At 45.7% G+C, this 15,255-nt stretch overlaps 1 protein-coding gene across 7 annotated transcripts in view; it reads left to right on the top strand.

Annotated features, from left to right (window-relative positions):
• clcn3 (chloride channel 3) overlaps positions 1–12,372 on the top strand; it is a 29,307-nt gene extending 16,935 nt beyond the window's left edge. For 4 of the 7 annotated variants that reach the window (XM_027022513.2, XM_027022518.2, XM_027022517.2 and 1 more), the window contains 11 exons: positions 606–793; positions 2,172–2,294; positions 2,945–3,151; positions 3,369–3,449; positions 3,553–3,805; positions 4,218–4,507; positions 4,817–5,003; positions 5,208–5,606; positions 6,085–6,301; positions 7,675–7,750; positions 9,845–12,372. In XM_027022513.2, coding sequence (XP_026878314.1) covers positions 606–793; positions 2,172–2,294; positions 2,945–3,151; positions 3,369–3,449; positions 3,553–3,805; positions 4,218–4,507; positions 4,817–5,003; positions 5,208–5,606; positions 6,085–6,301; positions 7,675–7,750; positions 9,845–10,012 — 2,189 coding nt within the window. In that variant the 3' untranslated portion in view covers positions 10,013–12,372. Of the gene's footprint in view, positions 1–605; positions 794–2,171; positions 2,295–2,944; positions 3,152–3,368; positions 3,450–3,552; positions 3,806–4,217; positions 4,508–4,816; positions 5,004–5,207; positions 5,607–6,084; positions 6,302–7,674; positions 7,751–8,246; positions 8,334–9,844 lie in introns of all 7 variants that reach the window. The other 3 variants (XM_027022516.2, XM_027022519.2, XM_027022515.2) reach the window with 2 other exon arrangements.
• The last annotated feature ends 2,883 nt before the right edge of the window (positions 12,373–15,255 follow it).

The raw sequence follows: 15,255 nt of genomic DNA, 5'->3' as shown, positions 1-15,255 counted from the left end.
TGGAGTTATATTGTGTGAGGAGAAACTCACTGGTGTGAGGTGCATGGCTGACAGGAGTCCCAGGCAGCTTCCGTGTATGCTGCTAGATCTGTGTTGGGATTAAATAATGGATTGTTTATTTAATGCAGTAATGAAAGGGAAACCTTAATAAACAGACACTCCTGTCATGAAGGCCCATCTCCTCTATCTTTACTGTGTTTGGTTTGGTAAGGCATACCTAAGGAACTACAGAAAACGCACACACTTGCACTTCAGCTTTCTCTGATGGGTTGAGTAGCAGGTTTTTTTAAGGCCTATCTTGGAGTTAAGTTTTATTGTATTATGGGTTCTGGATTGTTACAGTGCATGATCCATTCAGGCTAATATGCAAAAGTGCACTCTGCTTTCTTCCCTATTCATAGGTGGTTTCCCCATTGTCATGTCAGTCTAATTTGCTCTTTAGTCTCCAGTAGAAGCCTCAGGGAAAACCACATGCTGCTATTGATATGTGGTTGGCTGGTTGTCTCTGCATTTCTCATGTTTCTTCTCCATTTCTCTACCCCCCCCTTTCTTCCCTTTATCTTTCTCCCTCCCTCGCCTTCCGTCTCATACCTGCTCTTGCTCAGGTGCGTTGGCAGGTGTGATAGACATTGCTGCTGATTGGATGAATGACCTGAAGGAGGGCGTGTGTCTGAGTGCCATGTGGTTTAACCACGAGCAGTGCTGCTGGGGCTCTAACGAGACCACGTTCGCCGAGAGAGACAAGTGCCCGCAGTGGAAGACATGGGCGGAGCTTATCCTGGGCCAGGCGGAGGTGAGGACAACGTGGAGATCAACGAAACTGAAACTTCCTCTACACTGGAATGAGAGCGCGGTGGTATACGTGTGGAAAATGAAGGAGCTGATATAGGCAGTAAAGTGCATTCATTTATTTAGATCTGAAGGTTTTAAATATAAAAATAAAAACATATATCTTGGAGCTGATATGGAAGTATGTTTCCTCTGAAAATGTAATGCAACAAAATCTTCTACAGCTTCATATCCTGTGTATTGTGGTCATGATTTCAATCATTACCAAATCATACAAGATCAGGGTTCCCATGCAACCTGAAAGCCCAGTTTTCCAATAATGGAAAATTGGAGATAAAGCCACATGTCCTGGAAAATCTTGTTTGTCCTGGAAATGTATTTCAACATTCTCCTGTTTTCCTTTAGCTGAATGATGAACTAAGCTCTTTCAGAAATCTCCAACAGGGATGACCATATCATCTGAAAGGGCCAAGTTATGTATATTGAGGGTCAAAGGTAGTTTATGGACAAGTGAATTTTAAATAGGCTGTTCTGTTATTTTGTGACGCTGAGTACACACCCCAATGTCGCGCTATGTGGCAGAGCATTCCGATTGGATGACAGTACAATTTAAGTGGCCGAATCTCTGAATAATGTAAGTTACATTGTCCTTCAAATGTAAATATTAGTTACTGCGGGCTAGTAATGTAAATCTTTATTAGCGTTATACATGAATGTTGTTCTTCTCCCCCCCCCCCCCCCCCCCCCCCCCGGCTTTCTTTAAAAGGTTGTATAATGTTAAACCTTTGCAGGCAAAACAAACTAGCAAGCCTGTCAATTTCTGCAGCTACACCAAACATGCTAACCAGTTTAAGGAGACAAACACCAGCTAAATACTGGCTAACTGTGCTTTTCTACGTTGCTAGCATTGTCTCCTCAAACACTGTGCTGCATTGTTAAGGTAAAATGGACCATAACATGGCATAAAATACTTTGCAGTAATAGCTCACTGTAGGTGTGATTAGCTTCTTTGATGACTCCTCTTAATATTCGTAGGGAAGGGGCTACAGTCTGGTGTGTTAACTTAATGAGGGTTTGTGGTGGTTAATAATCCTTGCAAACTCAAATCTAATCATGCGTTTAGGCAAAATTGTAAGCTACAGAGAAGATCACAGTGTATGGGGCGAGCCCTGTCTGCCATGCCAGCTAGATCAGTACTGAAACTGTTCTGGAAATTGATATTTAGAGTGGGAACCCTGAGAATGGTCAAACTTCAAAGTATCTCTCTCTTGTGGATCCTTGTGTTCATAGGGATTGTCTAATTTCTATTTCTTCTCAATTTGTTGTCACCATATACCTGATGCTTTTTTTTTTTTTTTTTTTTGACATCTGACTTTCTGCAGGGTCCTGGTTCCTACATCATGAACTACTTCATGTACACCTACTGGGCTTTGTCCTTCGCTTTCCTGGCTGTGTGCCTGGTCAAAGTGTTCGCCCCGTACGCCTGTGGCTCTGGCATCCCTGAGGTAGGCCTGGCCTACGGCAAGCAGGTGGGGTCAAACAGAGCCCCAAGCACTCTGCATTGATTTCATTCTCATCATGCATAAGGTAGCAAAAAAGTAAATATAATGTTCACCTTCTCATATCTTAAATAAAGAGAAAATATATCTTTAGGACACACAACCCCAGCACTAAAAGCAATTGTCTCCTTCCAGGATTTTAGCCAACTGTATAAGACAGTGAGACACTAATGTGCTTTTAGTCTGAGCACAGACGTGAACAGTGGCCCTGGGCTCTTCCGCACACAGGCAGACCCTGTTGGTGAACTAGAGCTGGCACCATGGATGTGTAGAGTTAATGGATGTGTGGGAAGCATCTTTAGGATTTGCCTTTTCTGGAACACACTATCATGACTGTACATTTACGGCATTTTGCTGATGCTCTTATCCAACGCAACTTACCGTTATGACTGAATACAGCTTGAGCAATGGTGGGTTAAGGGGCCCAGCAGTGGCACACCGGTGGTGGTGGGGCTTGAACTAGTAACCTTGTTATTACTAGTCAAGTTCCACTGCCCCTGTCATGTACTGTAATGACTGAGGCCGCTAGTCATTCCCTTCACTGGGAATTCATGGGTTGTGAAATATTCACCTTCCCTCCCTCCTCTCTTTCTCAGATTAAGACCATCCTGAGTGGGTTCATCATCCGTGGCTACCTGGGGAAGTGGACTCTGGTGATAAAGACCATCACCCTGGTGCTGGCCGTGGCGTCAGGCCTGAGCCTGGGGAAGGAGGGCCCGCTGGTGCACGTAGCTTGTTGCTGTGGCAACATCTTCTCATACCTCTTCCCTAAGTATAGCAAGAACGAGGCCAAGAAACGAGAGGTACGCCCACCCTGACCATGCCGCCAGAGCTGCACCAAGCTTGAAATATCCGCCCTGCCTCCAGAAGGGAAGTCAACTTTCACCTTTCCATTTAGGAGAGCTCTGATTAATTGTAGTGCGTGAGGATTTATATATATATGTGTGTGTGTGTGTGTGTGTGTGTGTGTGTGTGTGTGTGTGTGTGTGTGTGTGTGTGTGTGTGTGTGTGCACATGCAGGTGCTGTCTGCGGCGTCGGCTGCTGGCGTGTCTGTGGCGTTTGGCGCTCCTATAGGAGGTGTTTTGTTCAGCCTGGAGGAGGTGAGTCTGCCTTCTCTGCACCAGGTTAAAGCAACATTGACATGCATCACACATGAGCACGTTGTAAACTATTAAAAGCTAAATCCCTATGTCTCTCTCTCAGGTGAGTTATTACTTCCCACTGAAGACGCTGTGGCGGTCCTTTTTCGCCGCCCTGGTGGCAGCGTTCGTGCTGCGCTCCATCAACCCGTTTGGGAACAGCAGGCTGGTGCTGTTTTACGTGGAGTACCACACACCGTGGTACCTGTTCGAGTTGGTGCCCTTCATCCTGTTGGGCGTGTTCGGCGGCCTGTGGGGGGCCTTCTTCATCCGCGCCAACATCGCCTGGTGTCGCAGGCGCAAGTCCACACGCTTCGGTGAGTGCCTGAGGGCAGGTGAAGGGAGGGGCTTCATACAGTGTGTGGGGTCAGGCTGGTGGATGAGGCTTTGGTGGGTGGTGGCAGGCAGGCAGGTAGGAGGGACTTCAGTGAGTGTCTGGGGCAGATGAGTGGGAGGGGCTTCGGTGAACATGTGACAGAGGGAGGAAGTGCGTCTTTCTCCCTGCTACCACTCGACTCCAACAGCCATTTGAGGCTGCCTTGCCAAACTGTGCCAGTCACAAATGAGCACAATTGTGAAATATCACAGATACTGGAGTTTATATTGTGGTTTGCCTGGTAACTCCTGGTGTAAAGCCCCTCTCAAGGTGATATCCCAAGAGGGGGATCACGTGGCTAAACATCAATCCAGATGAATCGTTTTCCTCATTGCTTTCCTCTGGTCCTTCAGGTAAATACCCAGTTCTGGAGGTGATCACTGTGGCAGCCATCACGGCCATCGTGGCGTTCCCAAACCCGTACACGCGTCAGAACACTAGCGAGCTGATCAAGGAGCTGTTCACAGACTGCGGGCCGCTGGAGTCATCGCAACTGTGCCAGTACCGCAGCCAGATGAATGGCAGCCAGGCGTACCCAGCGGGCACAGACACTGCTACACCCGGCGTCTACTCAGCCATGTGGCAGCTCAGCCTGGCGCTCATCTTCAAGATCATCATGACCATCTTCACCTTTGGCTTGAAGGTGGGTGATGGTGCAAGGAGGAAAATGCCAACATCCGACCCCACCACCCCACACACAAACACACACATGCACGCGCCAACACCTGACCCCCACACTCGTCCCTCCCTCAGGTGTGCATGTGGTTGATGCCACTCGCGTTGCAGCCAGTGTTTAGTTTTATTTAATTTTCATATTTTGTTTGCTTTTGTTTTTAAGTACGAGAGTGTGTCCTCTTGCTGCTGCGACTTCTGTACGTTTGTCATCTGCCTGCTGGCTTTCTGTCTGTGTGTGGGCACTTCTGAGTGTTTGTCCCTGTGTGTTGCGTGGCAGGTGCCGTCGGGCCTGTTCATCCCCAGCATGGCGATCGGGGCCATCGCCGGGCGCATAGTGGGCATCGCCGTCGAGCAGCTGGCCTATTACCACCACGACTGGTTCCTGTTTAAAGAGTGGTGCGAGGTGGGCGCCGACTGCATCACCCCCGGCCTGTATGCCATGGTGGGCGCTGCCGCCTGCTTGGGTGAGTTTCTGGAGTGTGTGTGTGTGTGTGTGTGTGTGTGTGTGCTCATGCATTCTGCATTTCCATGCAAGTCTCATTTTCTTTCCACTCAAACCTTTCTTGATGTCCTTGACCTTTCTGTGTCATATGTTTTTGAATACGACCTACTCATGCACATCGGATTAACTCTTCTCGACCTAAACTTTGAGCCACGGGTTCCCTCAGGTGGTGTAACTCGAATGACCGTCTCCCTGGTGGTCATCGTGTTTGAGCTGACCGGCGGCCTGGAGTACATCGTGCCACTGATGGCGGCGGTGATGACCAGTAAGTGGGTGGGCGACGCGTTTGGGCGAGAGGGCATCTACGAGGCGCACATCCGCCTCAACGGCTACCCCTTCCTGGACGCCAAGGAGGAGTTCACGCATACCACGCTGGCACGCGAGGTGATGCGACCGCGGCGGAGCGACCCGCCCCTGGCAGTGCTGACGCAGGACGACCTGACGCTGGCCGAGCTGCAGGCCGTCATCAGCCAGACGAGCTACAACGGCTTCCCCGTCATCGTCTCTAAGGAGTCTCAGAGACTGGTGGGATTCGCCCTGCGCAGAGACATCACCATCGCTATAGGTAAGACATGCACATACACACAAAGACATTATCACCTTTGCTATAGGTAACCCACACACACAGAGACATCACCATCACTATAGGTAAGACACTCACACTGACGTTTTAACTATAGGCAACATGTCACACATTTTGGTAGAAATCCCCACAAATGTTGCCCTCTGCTGGCTGCAATCAGAAACATCAGCTGCAGTTCTGCTGTGCATTTCTTTGTTTTTCCTGATTCTTTATATTTATTCGGTCCAGTTTATAAAAATGTGGCTTGTCACAGTATATTACAAAAACATTATTAATTTAAAGTATTAATTATATATGAAATTCTTTTAAGATTTGTAGTCATATTCAATCAACTGAAGTGTTGTGTAAAATAAGTCATCTTGTGTCAGTACACACCAGGGTCTCAGACGCAGTGACCTGAGGTCTTCTGAACCAGACACTGTGACTGAGAGGAGCGGCCTTCTCTCTCTCTGTCCTTCAGAAAACGCCCGGCGGAAGCAGGAAGGCATCGTGCTCAACTCACGGGTGTATTTCACGCAGCATGCCCCGACGCTGCCGGCCGACAGCCCCCGGCCCCTGAAGCTCCGCAGCATCCTGGACATGAGTCCCTTCACCGTCACCGATCACACGCCCATGGAGATCGTGGTGGACATCTTCCGGAAGCTGGGACTGCGGCAGTGCCTCGTCACCCACAACGGGTCAGTCACCCTGAGAGCAGGGGCGCGATAAGACCTGGGGCCTGGGTCAGTCACCCCGAGGGCAGGGGCGCGATGAGACCTGGGGCCCAGGTCAGTCACCCTGAGAGTGGGCTTGGTGTTCCTGCTTGGTCGGTAAATAATTAATTTGCTGTTGGATGTAGGATTCCAGCAATAGGTGCCCTTTTGTCCAGTGAGGAGCTCAGCATAGCTCCTTGGGGGGTGAATGGTGGGGGGCTACCCTGTGCTTTGGCAAACAAACTTGATTAGTTTTTATCTTTTCTGAGTAACACTGGCATTGAGTATCATAAAGAAAGAAACAAATGCCAGAGCAGCTGTACAGTGCGTTGAGATACGGCTCTCACACAGGCGTTCCCACGTATGTCCAGACTCACGTTTGGGTGTAGGACTTGTTGCTGTAGTGAGGCAGAGTCTATGTGAAAACTAGTTTGTGTTAGTAGTGCTTGCATCAGGTTAGAAAGTGGGAAGTCTGCTGTGTGTACTTCTCCTTGTCATAGCTACTAACAAACTTATAACCCATCAGCAGATATATACACACACACACACACACACACACACTTATGCATGTACATTCTACATATATCTGCTGATGGGTTTACACATGCATTAGGTGTCAAACCTAGTCCTAGTTGCAGCTGCTTGGCGCTTGCACCTGCTGTACAGCTACACACACACACACAAACAGCAGCATGTCACTGGTAAGGCCTCTCATGTCACTAATTCTGTGATATGACTGCCTTTTTCAGAACATGTTTTTAGGAGTCATTGCTAGCCTTCCAGTTTTGTCTGAAGGGAAGATGAGAAGCCATCTACCTCCCAGCAGTGTTCACATGAGAATGAAGCTACTTGTGCCATTACTAGTCTGGCAGCTTCTCACAGCCTTGATTCATTTCAGTGGGCCTTGTGCCCAAGAGCACCACCATGAGTGCAGTGTGTGTACTGCAGATCAAATAAGTTCTGGGGAAAAGCTAAGGCACATTTTCAGAACACCCTCAGATCAGTTTGCCTCTTGTTGAAAATAGCAAACCCATTATTATATAGAAGACCATTATTTTTTTTATTTAGCATAATTTAAATTTTCATTAGGCATGACTTAATTATCCATTGAGAAACAGATTTTTTGTTTCAGAATAATAGAGAATGACTGTAATAGAATGACTGACTGACTGTTAACTGTTGCATTATTTATCTACTACTATTTTAAGTTGTTGGATTATTCACTATGTTGTGTTTATTTCTGTTGGTTATGGTGTTTTGAGTTTGTGTGAGTGTTTTTTTTTTTTTTGTTGGTTTTTTTTCTCTTTTCTTTTTTGGTGCGTGTTGCTTAGTGACGGTCGCCACGGTGTGTGTTGCAGGATTGTATTGGGCATCATCACTAAGAAGAATATTTTAGAGCATCTGGAGGAGCTCAAGCAGCACACGGAGCCCCTGGTGATTAGATCCACCCATACCACGCCCACTCTACGTTTTAGGCCCCACCTCTTAGGAGGGACGCATGAAACTTGAGTGAAAAATAAACGAAAGGGCATAGTTTGTGGGCAGTTCCCAGGAAATATCCCTCTTCAGCTGTTTTCCCCGAACATGTCATCGATTTGGGGAAATATGCACGAGTAATCTGAGATCTCAATTCGATGTCCCATAGCAACATTTTCATGATTTGTGCTCAATGTTGGCAATAATTAGGTTTGCCAGACCTATAAAACATATATTTAGGTCATCAACAGTTGTTTTGTAGCCAATTGCAGATCTGGAAGTAACCCTTCAGTTTAAGACCTTGCAATACAACAAACTGTAAGGCATGCACATGGCAGCCTATTAGAGAGCTGCCCTCTCCATGTTTACTCTGCACTTTGACCTTTTTGCCTGCCATGTAAATTTGTTGTCTGTGATGTTTTTGTTTGTTTTTTGTTTTTAATTACTCCTCGAGGGGGGCGAGGCAGGGTCTGCATCCAGTCGGCAACAGACCAATGACCTCCGACTACAGTCATAGATCCGCCTCCTAAAAGATTGGCGGGTAACAGCCGTATGTAGCTCAGCGTGTGTTTTTTTTTTTTTTTTTTAAACATATTTGTTTGCTGTTGGATTGTTTCTTTAGCTTGATAGACCCCACACAGTAGCTCCCATACTAAGGGCTGTGTGACTGATTCTTTTTTTTTTTTTTTTTGGGGCAGTGAATGAATAGAGCAGTTATCATAGCGATCCCCATCCCCAAACCACCTCCTGTCCCCTCTACCACACCCCGCCTCTTCCCTGCGGCCCCTTCTGACTGTGTCTGTATTGATTCTGCCACGTTTCACGAGCGTTTCATGCCTCCTGTTCTGTGTCTACTAATCCCTTCACATCCTGTCCGCCGTTGTGCAGGGCTACCTCTCATTTCCTGTCTGCTTTCCAAACGGTCACACGAGTTGGAAGTGCAGTGCACCAGATGAGGTTTAAAAGCGAAAGATAAGCTGGTAGTTTGTCTATTGGCTACTGTGCAAGTCATTAGCTGCACACATACTCGTGCACTGTGGGCCAGGTTTCCTGAAGCAGTTTGCTTGTGCACTAAACATTTGCCTGACCAGCAATGGAGCCAGTGATTTGGGCAACAATTTTGTCATTGCTCAGGCAAAAAAATAATGTTACTGGAGTCACAAGTTTTAACAGGTGCAGCTTGCTTCAGTAAACGTGGCCTTATCTGTCCAAACCAGGAGCCTTTTTTGTATTCGGACAGTTCAGTCTCAGAAATGGTCCTGCCACTCACAGTGCTTCAGCTGCACACTGCTCCCTGTCACACTTCCATATGGACAACTGTGGACCCTCTGCCTACATTCCTAATGAAATTCAAGAGCACATGAGTGTTTGGCAGTAATGAGACCTCAGACTTGGGAGGCTTTGTTTGGCCAGTGTCAGTCTAAAACCCCCAAATTACAGCTCTGTACACTTGGAAGCTGTTCTGTTCGATTGCAGATCATGCCAAATATGAAGCTTCATATGTGCTTTTGAATTCTGGTTCAGGTGCTGCCTGGTGTGGGAGGGAGGGGGGTGTGGTTGTGGGTGTGTGTGGGTGTGTGTGTGTGTGTTTGTGTACGTGTGTGTACACATTTAGTTTTTTTTCAAGCTGAAAATCATATCTGAGTCAGCAGCAGTTTGTTCACCGTGCGCACTCATGTTTTGTTCCGTCCTTGCTAGCTGTCTAGGTGCTGCAGGTCACTGATCGGCACTCATGTCTCTGTCTCTCTCTCTCTCTCTCTCTCTGTCTCTCTCTCTCTGTCTCTCTCTCTCTCTCTCTCTCTCTCTCTCTCTCTCTCTGTTCTCACAAACGGATGCTGGTGTCTTTTGTTGGCAGGATTACCTACTCTTCATTTGAGACAGCAAAACAAGAGAAACTGCAAAAAGAAAATAAGAGAAACTCAGTAAAACCTTCCCTGCCAACAAAAAGACCATCCATCTTCCATAGTTGCTGCAGTTCTGTGGTTACATACCTGATGACACTGTCTCTCTTCATCTCTTTCTTTTTCTCTGTCAATCTCTCCTTCTCTGCAGGCGTCTCCTTGGTATTATCACAAAAAAAGACATCCTTCGTCATATGGCCCAGATGGCAAACCAAGACCCCGAGTCCATAATGTTCAACTAGTGCCCTCCTTAACTGGATGTGAGGAGCAGGAGGAGAGTGAAGAGGAGGTCCGCCTGCTGGACCATACGTCCCACTGACCATATGGCCCCTTTGTGTCCCTCCCCTACCCCATGCCATGGCATTCAAGTGGCCAATGGCAGCCTGGTGGAAATCTCTGGATCTCGGATAGGCCTTCAGGAAGGGAAAGGACTTCCATTGAGGAGCCTGGTTGCTGGAAGAGGCTCAGAGATGGTGTAGAGCTCCAGCCCTGCCTGCCACCCTGGTTAACAGACCTCCACATGCTAACATGCTAAAGCTAACGTAAATACTTGAAGGCATGTGCCTATGCTGGCCACGCACATGGCCCCCAGACACCGTCACTGAACCCCACCTGGCCTTCCCGACCGAGAGGCCACACTACTGGGAGTGAAAGGTCAAGATGATCCGCTCAATGGCGAGGAGGGACCTTCACAGAACCTGAGTTACCTACTGCTGTGACCCCTGCCATTCTCACACTGAACTCTCCAACCATTGTTTACCTGTAAACTGTGTGAGTTTGAGGCAGGGAGAGAGTGTGTACATGTGAGAAGTATGTTTGTGTGAGAGAGAACAAAAATTAAGCTCCTTCATATTTCAGTCAGTATGTGCTTGGGTGCCCAGGATAGAGGTGTGAGTGTGTGTGGGTGTGTGCGCGCGTATGCATGCAAGACTGACTGGCAATGATTTGTACAAATAAGTATGATGAGAAAATGATGATCCATCAAGTATTTAATGTTGAGATGATCAAATGTAAAAAAGAGATCAGCCTGATATGAAGTCACCTAACGTGAACCTCTTTTGTTTGCTTGGCTGTTTTTCAACCTTCTCCACTGCAAACCTTTGGTACGTGGCTGAACTGTCAGGTGAAGAATAGCATCTGGCTCTCTGTGCATCCGTAAAACAGCAAACTTTTAAATGTGGATTTCCTTACATTTTGTTACTGGAAATGGGAAAATAACTTTCTTTTCAAGCTACTATTATTGCTGCTACCTTTTAGATGTATCGATCATGTAATTTACCAAGTCCTTGTGTTTTAAAACAAAATATGACTTGACACAGCACTTGTTTTTAAAGGTCCTACCATGTAATGGTCAATGTGTGCTCTTCATGAATCATTTTCAATGTCATACAGGCGCCATCACCCAGCATGTGTGGCCATAGATCGTTTTGTGGTGTGTGATTTGGAGAGCCTTGCATTGTGTGCCTTCGGGACTAGTTTTGGAATGTGTGTTGAATGTGAGGGGCCTTCCTCACACAAAACCATCATGTTCTTTCCGCTCACATTGAAGCTTGTGCTTTAAATAGCTAAAGCAACATTGCATCTTTGGTCATACACCTAGGGCCTTTGAGTTTGGTTCCTTACAAGCATCGTAATCCTTGCGCGCCCTTAGGACGTCCTATGTGTGCTTCCTCTCATTGTTTCTGCAACCAGTAAAATTGTGCTGCACGTTGAACTGAGTCCGCTAATGGCACAGCTGTTTCTGAAATCTGGAAGTTAAGAAAGCTAAAGAACAATCTCAAATATCTGGCGTCATTACAGCCATTTACACTGGCAAATGCATAAGGTCTTGAGATGCAATTTCTCATGTGGCTTAAATGGAGATGGTAATGAGTAGGTGGTGAGACTTTTTTGAGATGCGGACAACACCATGTTCACTTAAAAGGTGATTTTGCCAAATGATATCAAGTAACGTAATAAGTGGGTCCACGGGAGTTTGTAACCAGAGGTGTGATATTCAGGCTCAGAAACTAAACTTCCTCTGTAGGCTTTGTTTCTACCACCTGAATTTGTTGACTCAAGCAGGTGGGTTGAATTGACTGAAATTCAGTGGCTGATAAATTGTGGCAGGGCTTTTGCTTTTGGGACCTTAACCCTCATGCCACCGTGTGACACACAACTAAACATGGTCGCATGCTCAGAACCTATGTGTAGTAACATGGAGGTTGTTTACCTACTGTTGGGCAATTCTCATATGGGTGGGAGAGCCAGGATCCGTTTGGATGTTTGTAAACAGTCATGTGCTCAGCAGTGTCATGCATTGCTGCTGCTTTCTATATTTTGTTTTCGCACTACCTTTTTACATTCAGTTAAAATTTTGGAAGCACTTAATTTTTCCCTGAAAAAAATGTTACCTCATCTAAAACAAACCAGTGGGGGCTCTCTACATCTGCTTTCTTTGTTTCTGTAGTGACACTCACTAGAGCCTTAGCCAAGTAAGGCTTAGAAAGGAGGTGAGTACCTCGCATCTCATTTGCAGTTGGTGTGTTTGTCAATAAGTGAACAAAAAAAATGGATTAAATATGCTCCTCCAGTTTTTATTTATAGTGCTAGACTTGTACATTAATGTAAATTTTAAATACAACTGCGTATGATTGTACATTTGAAACAAATATGTAAAATAAAATTGCTTAAAATCAAGTTCACAGCATGTTCTTTGGGTAATGTTAACTTGTATGTGCATTGCAGTGTGCTTGTGTTGACATTCCAAAATGTCACAGATGCAGCTTGTTTGGGGTGGGGGTACCAGACCCCAAAAGTAAGTGCTAGTATCACAGAGCAGTGCCACTTTAGGATGGGGTAAGATGGCAAGGAATTCAGATGTCATTACATTGTGTGTTCATTTTGGGTACCATGTTTGTTTCACACCCAAGTTCAGTATCCCTCTGTATCTGAATAGCTAGGATCCTTCCATATTGCCAACTGGACACCAGACCAACAAGCCATGCATTCATATGTCAAATAGATATGTTAATTAGATACCATGTACTCACATGGTACAGCTGTATGGTTTCTCTGTAGTGTAAAAATGTGAATCCACCATTAATAAATATAATGTAGTATTTTTATTTCTTCAAGTTACAGGACATGAAACTTGTTGCCACATTGGGACAGCAGGATTTTGCAATGGTGATCTTGATGAGTTATTGCCATGTATTGCTCCAGGGCTCTGGTCAAAACCTTGAACACTGGCAAGGTCACAGAGGTAGGTTTTCTGTCTTAAGAAAGCCTTGCGAGGTTGTAACTTGATTAGATCTTTTTACAAGAGAAATTGACCCCTCACTTGGCAGTAGTTTAAATTGCTGCAGCTGTAATGGAACACAGACATGGCCACACCCCTTTGTGTATTTGTTTTATAGTTTACGAGAAGCATTTCCCATGCAAGATGAAGTGCATTCATCCTAAACCATGAGAGCAGCAGGTGTCTAAATTGGGCGGCCCATGTGAAGTTCCCATTGTCTGTTATGCAGGGAGTCTGCCCAGGCACCAGGGCTTGTGATCTGAAGCCTGTTAGAAGTATTTCAGTCTGCGGACACTTGGCCACCTTCCCTGTGCTCCCCACCTGCAACCATGTAATGCTTACCTAACTTCTGAAACAGCAATCTAACAATTCAACATTTAAAAAACGTTGGCCACTGGAAACTTGTACATGTGGAGAAGTAAGGAATCTCCTGTTGTTATTCTGAGGCAGTACAGTATGGACTGTCATTCTGGTCAGGCATTTAGGCAATATGCCAGCTGGGTTTACTTAATTAGGCTGCCTGTTATGTACCTTTGTCAGCTAACAGGTACAGCTCACATTAAACTCAAACTGGAGAACTTTTATTGGAACACACTTGAATAGGTGCTACTAATTGACACAACGCCTAGGGTCTCGGGATCAAGTACCTATCTGGGTGGAGTTTGTGTTCTCCCTGTGTCTGTGTGAGTTTCTTCCCAAGGTCTAAAAACATAGAGGTTGGTTCAATTGACTGTCCTAAAAAAGTCCTGATGTGTGTCTCCTCTCTCGCCTCCATGCACCCTATACAATCCCTCAAGGGACTGAGGTTAATGGTTGAATGTATGCTGTGTGCGGTTGCCTGCCGCTTCTCGCTGGTGTGTGACTGGATGTAAAAGCTGTGCGTTTAATTGTAAACTGACACTGGGTTCCTTGAAAGATGCTATATAAATATAACTTTATTTATTCATAATTCCTTGTAGAATGTCTCTATACAAAGTAGTATAAACTTGAGTACAGAACTATAATGACTGGTTCACCAGCACAGTTGCAGTGATACTGGATGTATGAATTTCACAAAAGCCAAAAGTTCTGACTACAATGAATCTTTTGTCAAGCTTGCGTTATCCCTGACTAAAAACCACACTGCCTGGCCAAAAAAAAAAAGTGTGTCACACTAATTTCATTGACCACCTTTTAGCTTTGATTATGGCATGCTTTCGTTATGGCATCGTTTCCACAAGCTTCTGCAATGTCACAACATTTATTTCAAGCCAGAGTTGCATTAATTTTTCCCCCAAGATCTTGTATGGATGATGGGAGACTTGGATCACTGCGCAAAGTCTTCTCTAGCACATCCCAAAGATTCTCAATGGGGTTCAGGTCTGGATTCTGTGGTGGCTAATCCATGTGTGAAAATGATCTCATGCTGACTGAACCACTCTCACAATTTGAGCCCGATGAATCCTAGCATTGTCATCTTAGAATATGCCTGTGCCATCATGGAAGAAAAAATTAATTGAAGGAATAACCTGGAATATAATTCAGTATATTCAGGTAGTCAGATGACCTCATTCTTTGGGCACATAACATTGCTGAACCTAGACCTGATGAACTGCAGCAACCCCAGATCATAGCACAGGCTTGTACAGTAGGCACTAGGCATGATGGGTGCATTACTTCAGCTGCCTCTCTTCTTACCTTGATGCATCCATCACTCTGGAGCAGGGTAAATCTGGACTTATCAGACCACATGACCACCTGCCATTGTTCCAGAGTCCAATCTTTATGCTCCCTAGCAAATTGAAGCCGTTTTTGCCGGTTAGCCTCACTGACCAGTGGTTTTCCTAAGGCTACACAGCTGTTTAGTCCCAATCCCTTGAGTTCCCTTCACTGTGTGTGTGTGTGTGTGTGTGTGTGTGTGTGTGTGTGTGTGAGTGTGTGTGTGTGTGGAAATGCTCTTACTTTCACTATTAAACATATCCCTGAGTTCTACTGTTGTTTTTCTGTGATTTGATTTCACCACACGTTTAAGTGATCGCAGATCACAATCATTCAAGATTTTTTGTCCAACCATATTCCTTCCTCAAAGATGATGTTTCCCCACTGTCCTTCCATCTTTTATGCGTTGGACAGTTCTTAACCCGATTTTAGTAGTTTCAGCAATCTCCTTAGATGTTTTCTCTGCTTGATGCATGCCAATAATTTGACTCTTCTGAAACAGATTAACATCTTTTCCACAACCACACGATGTGTCTTTTGACATGGTTGTTCAACAAATGAGAAGCTACTCACTGCATCAGTTG

Source organism: Electrophorus electricus, chromosome 19 (genome assembly GCF_013358815.1).
Source record: "Electrophorus electricus isolate fEleEle1 chromosome 19, fEleEle1.pri, whole genome shotgun sequence".
Classification (NCBI taxonomy): Eukaryota; Metazoa; Chordata; class Actinopteri; order Gymnotiformes; family Gymnotidae; genus Electrophorus; species Electrophorus electricus.
This window is presented reverse-complemented; position numbering and strand designations above follow the sequence as displayed.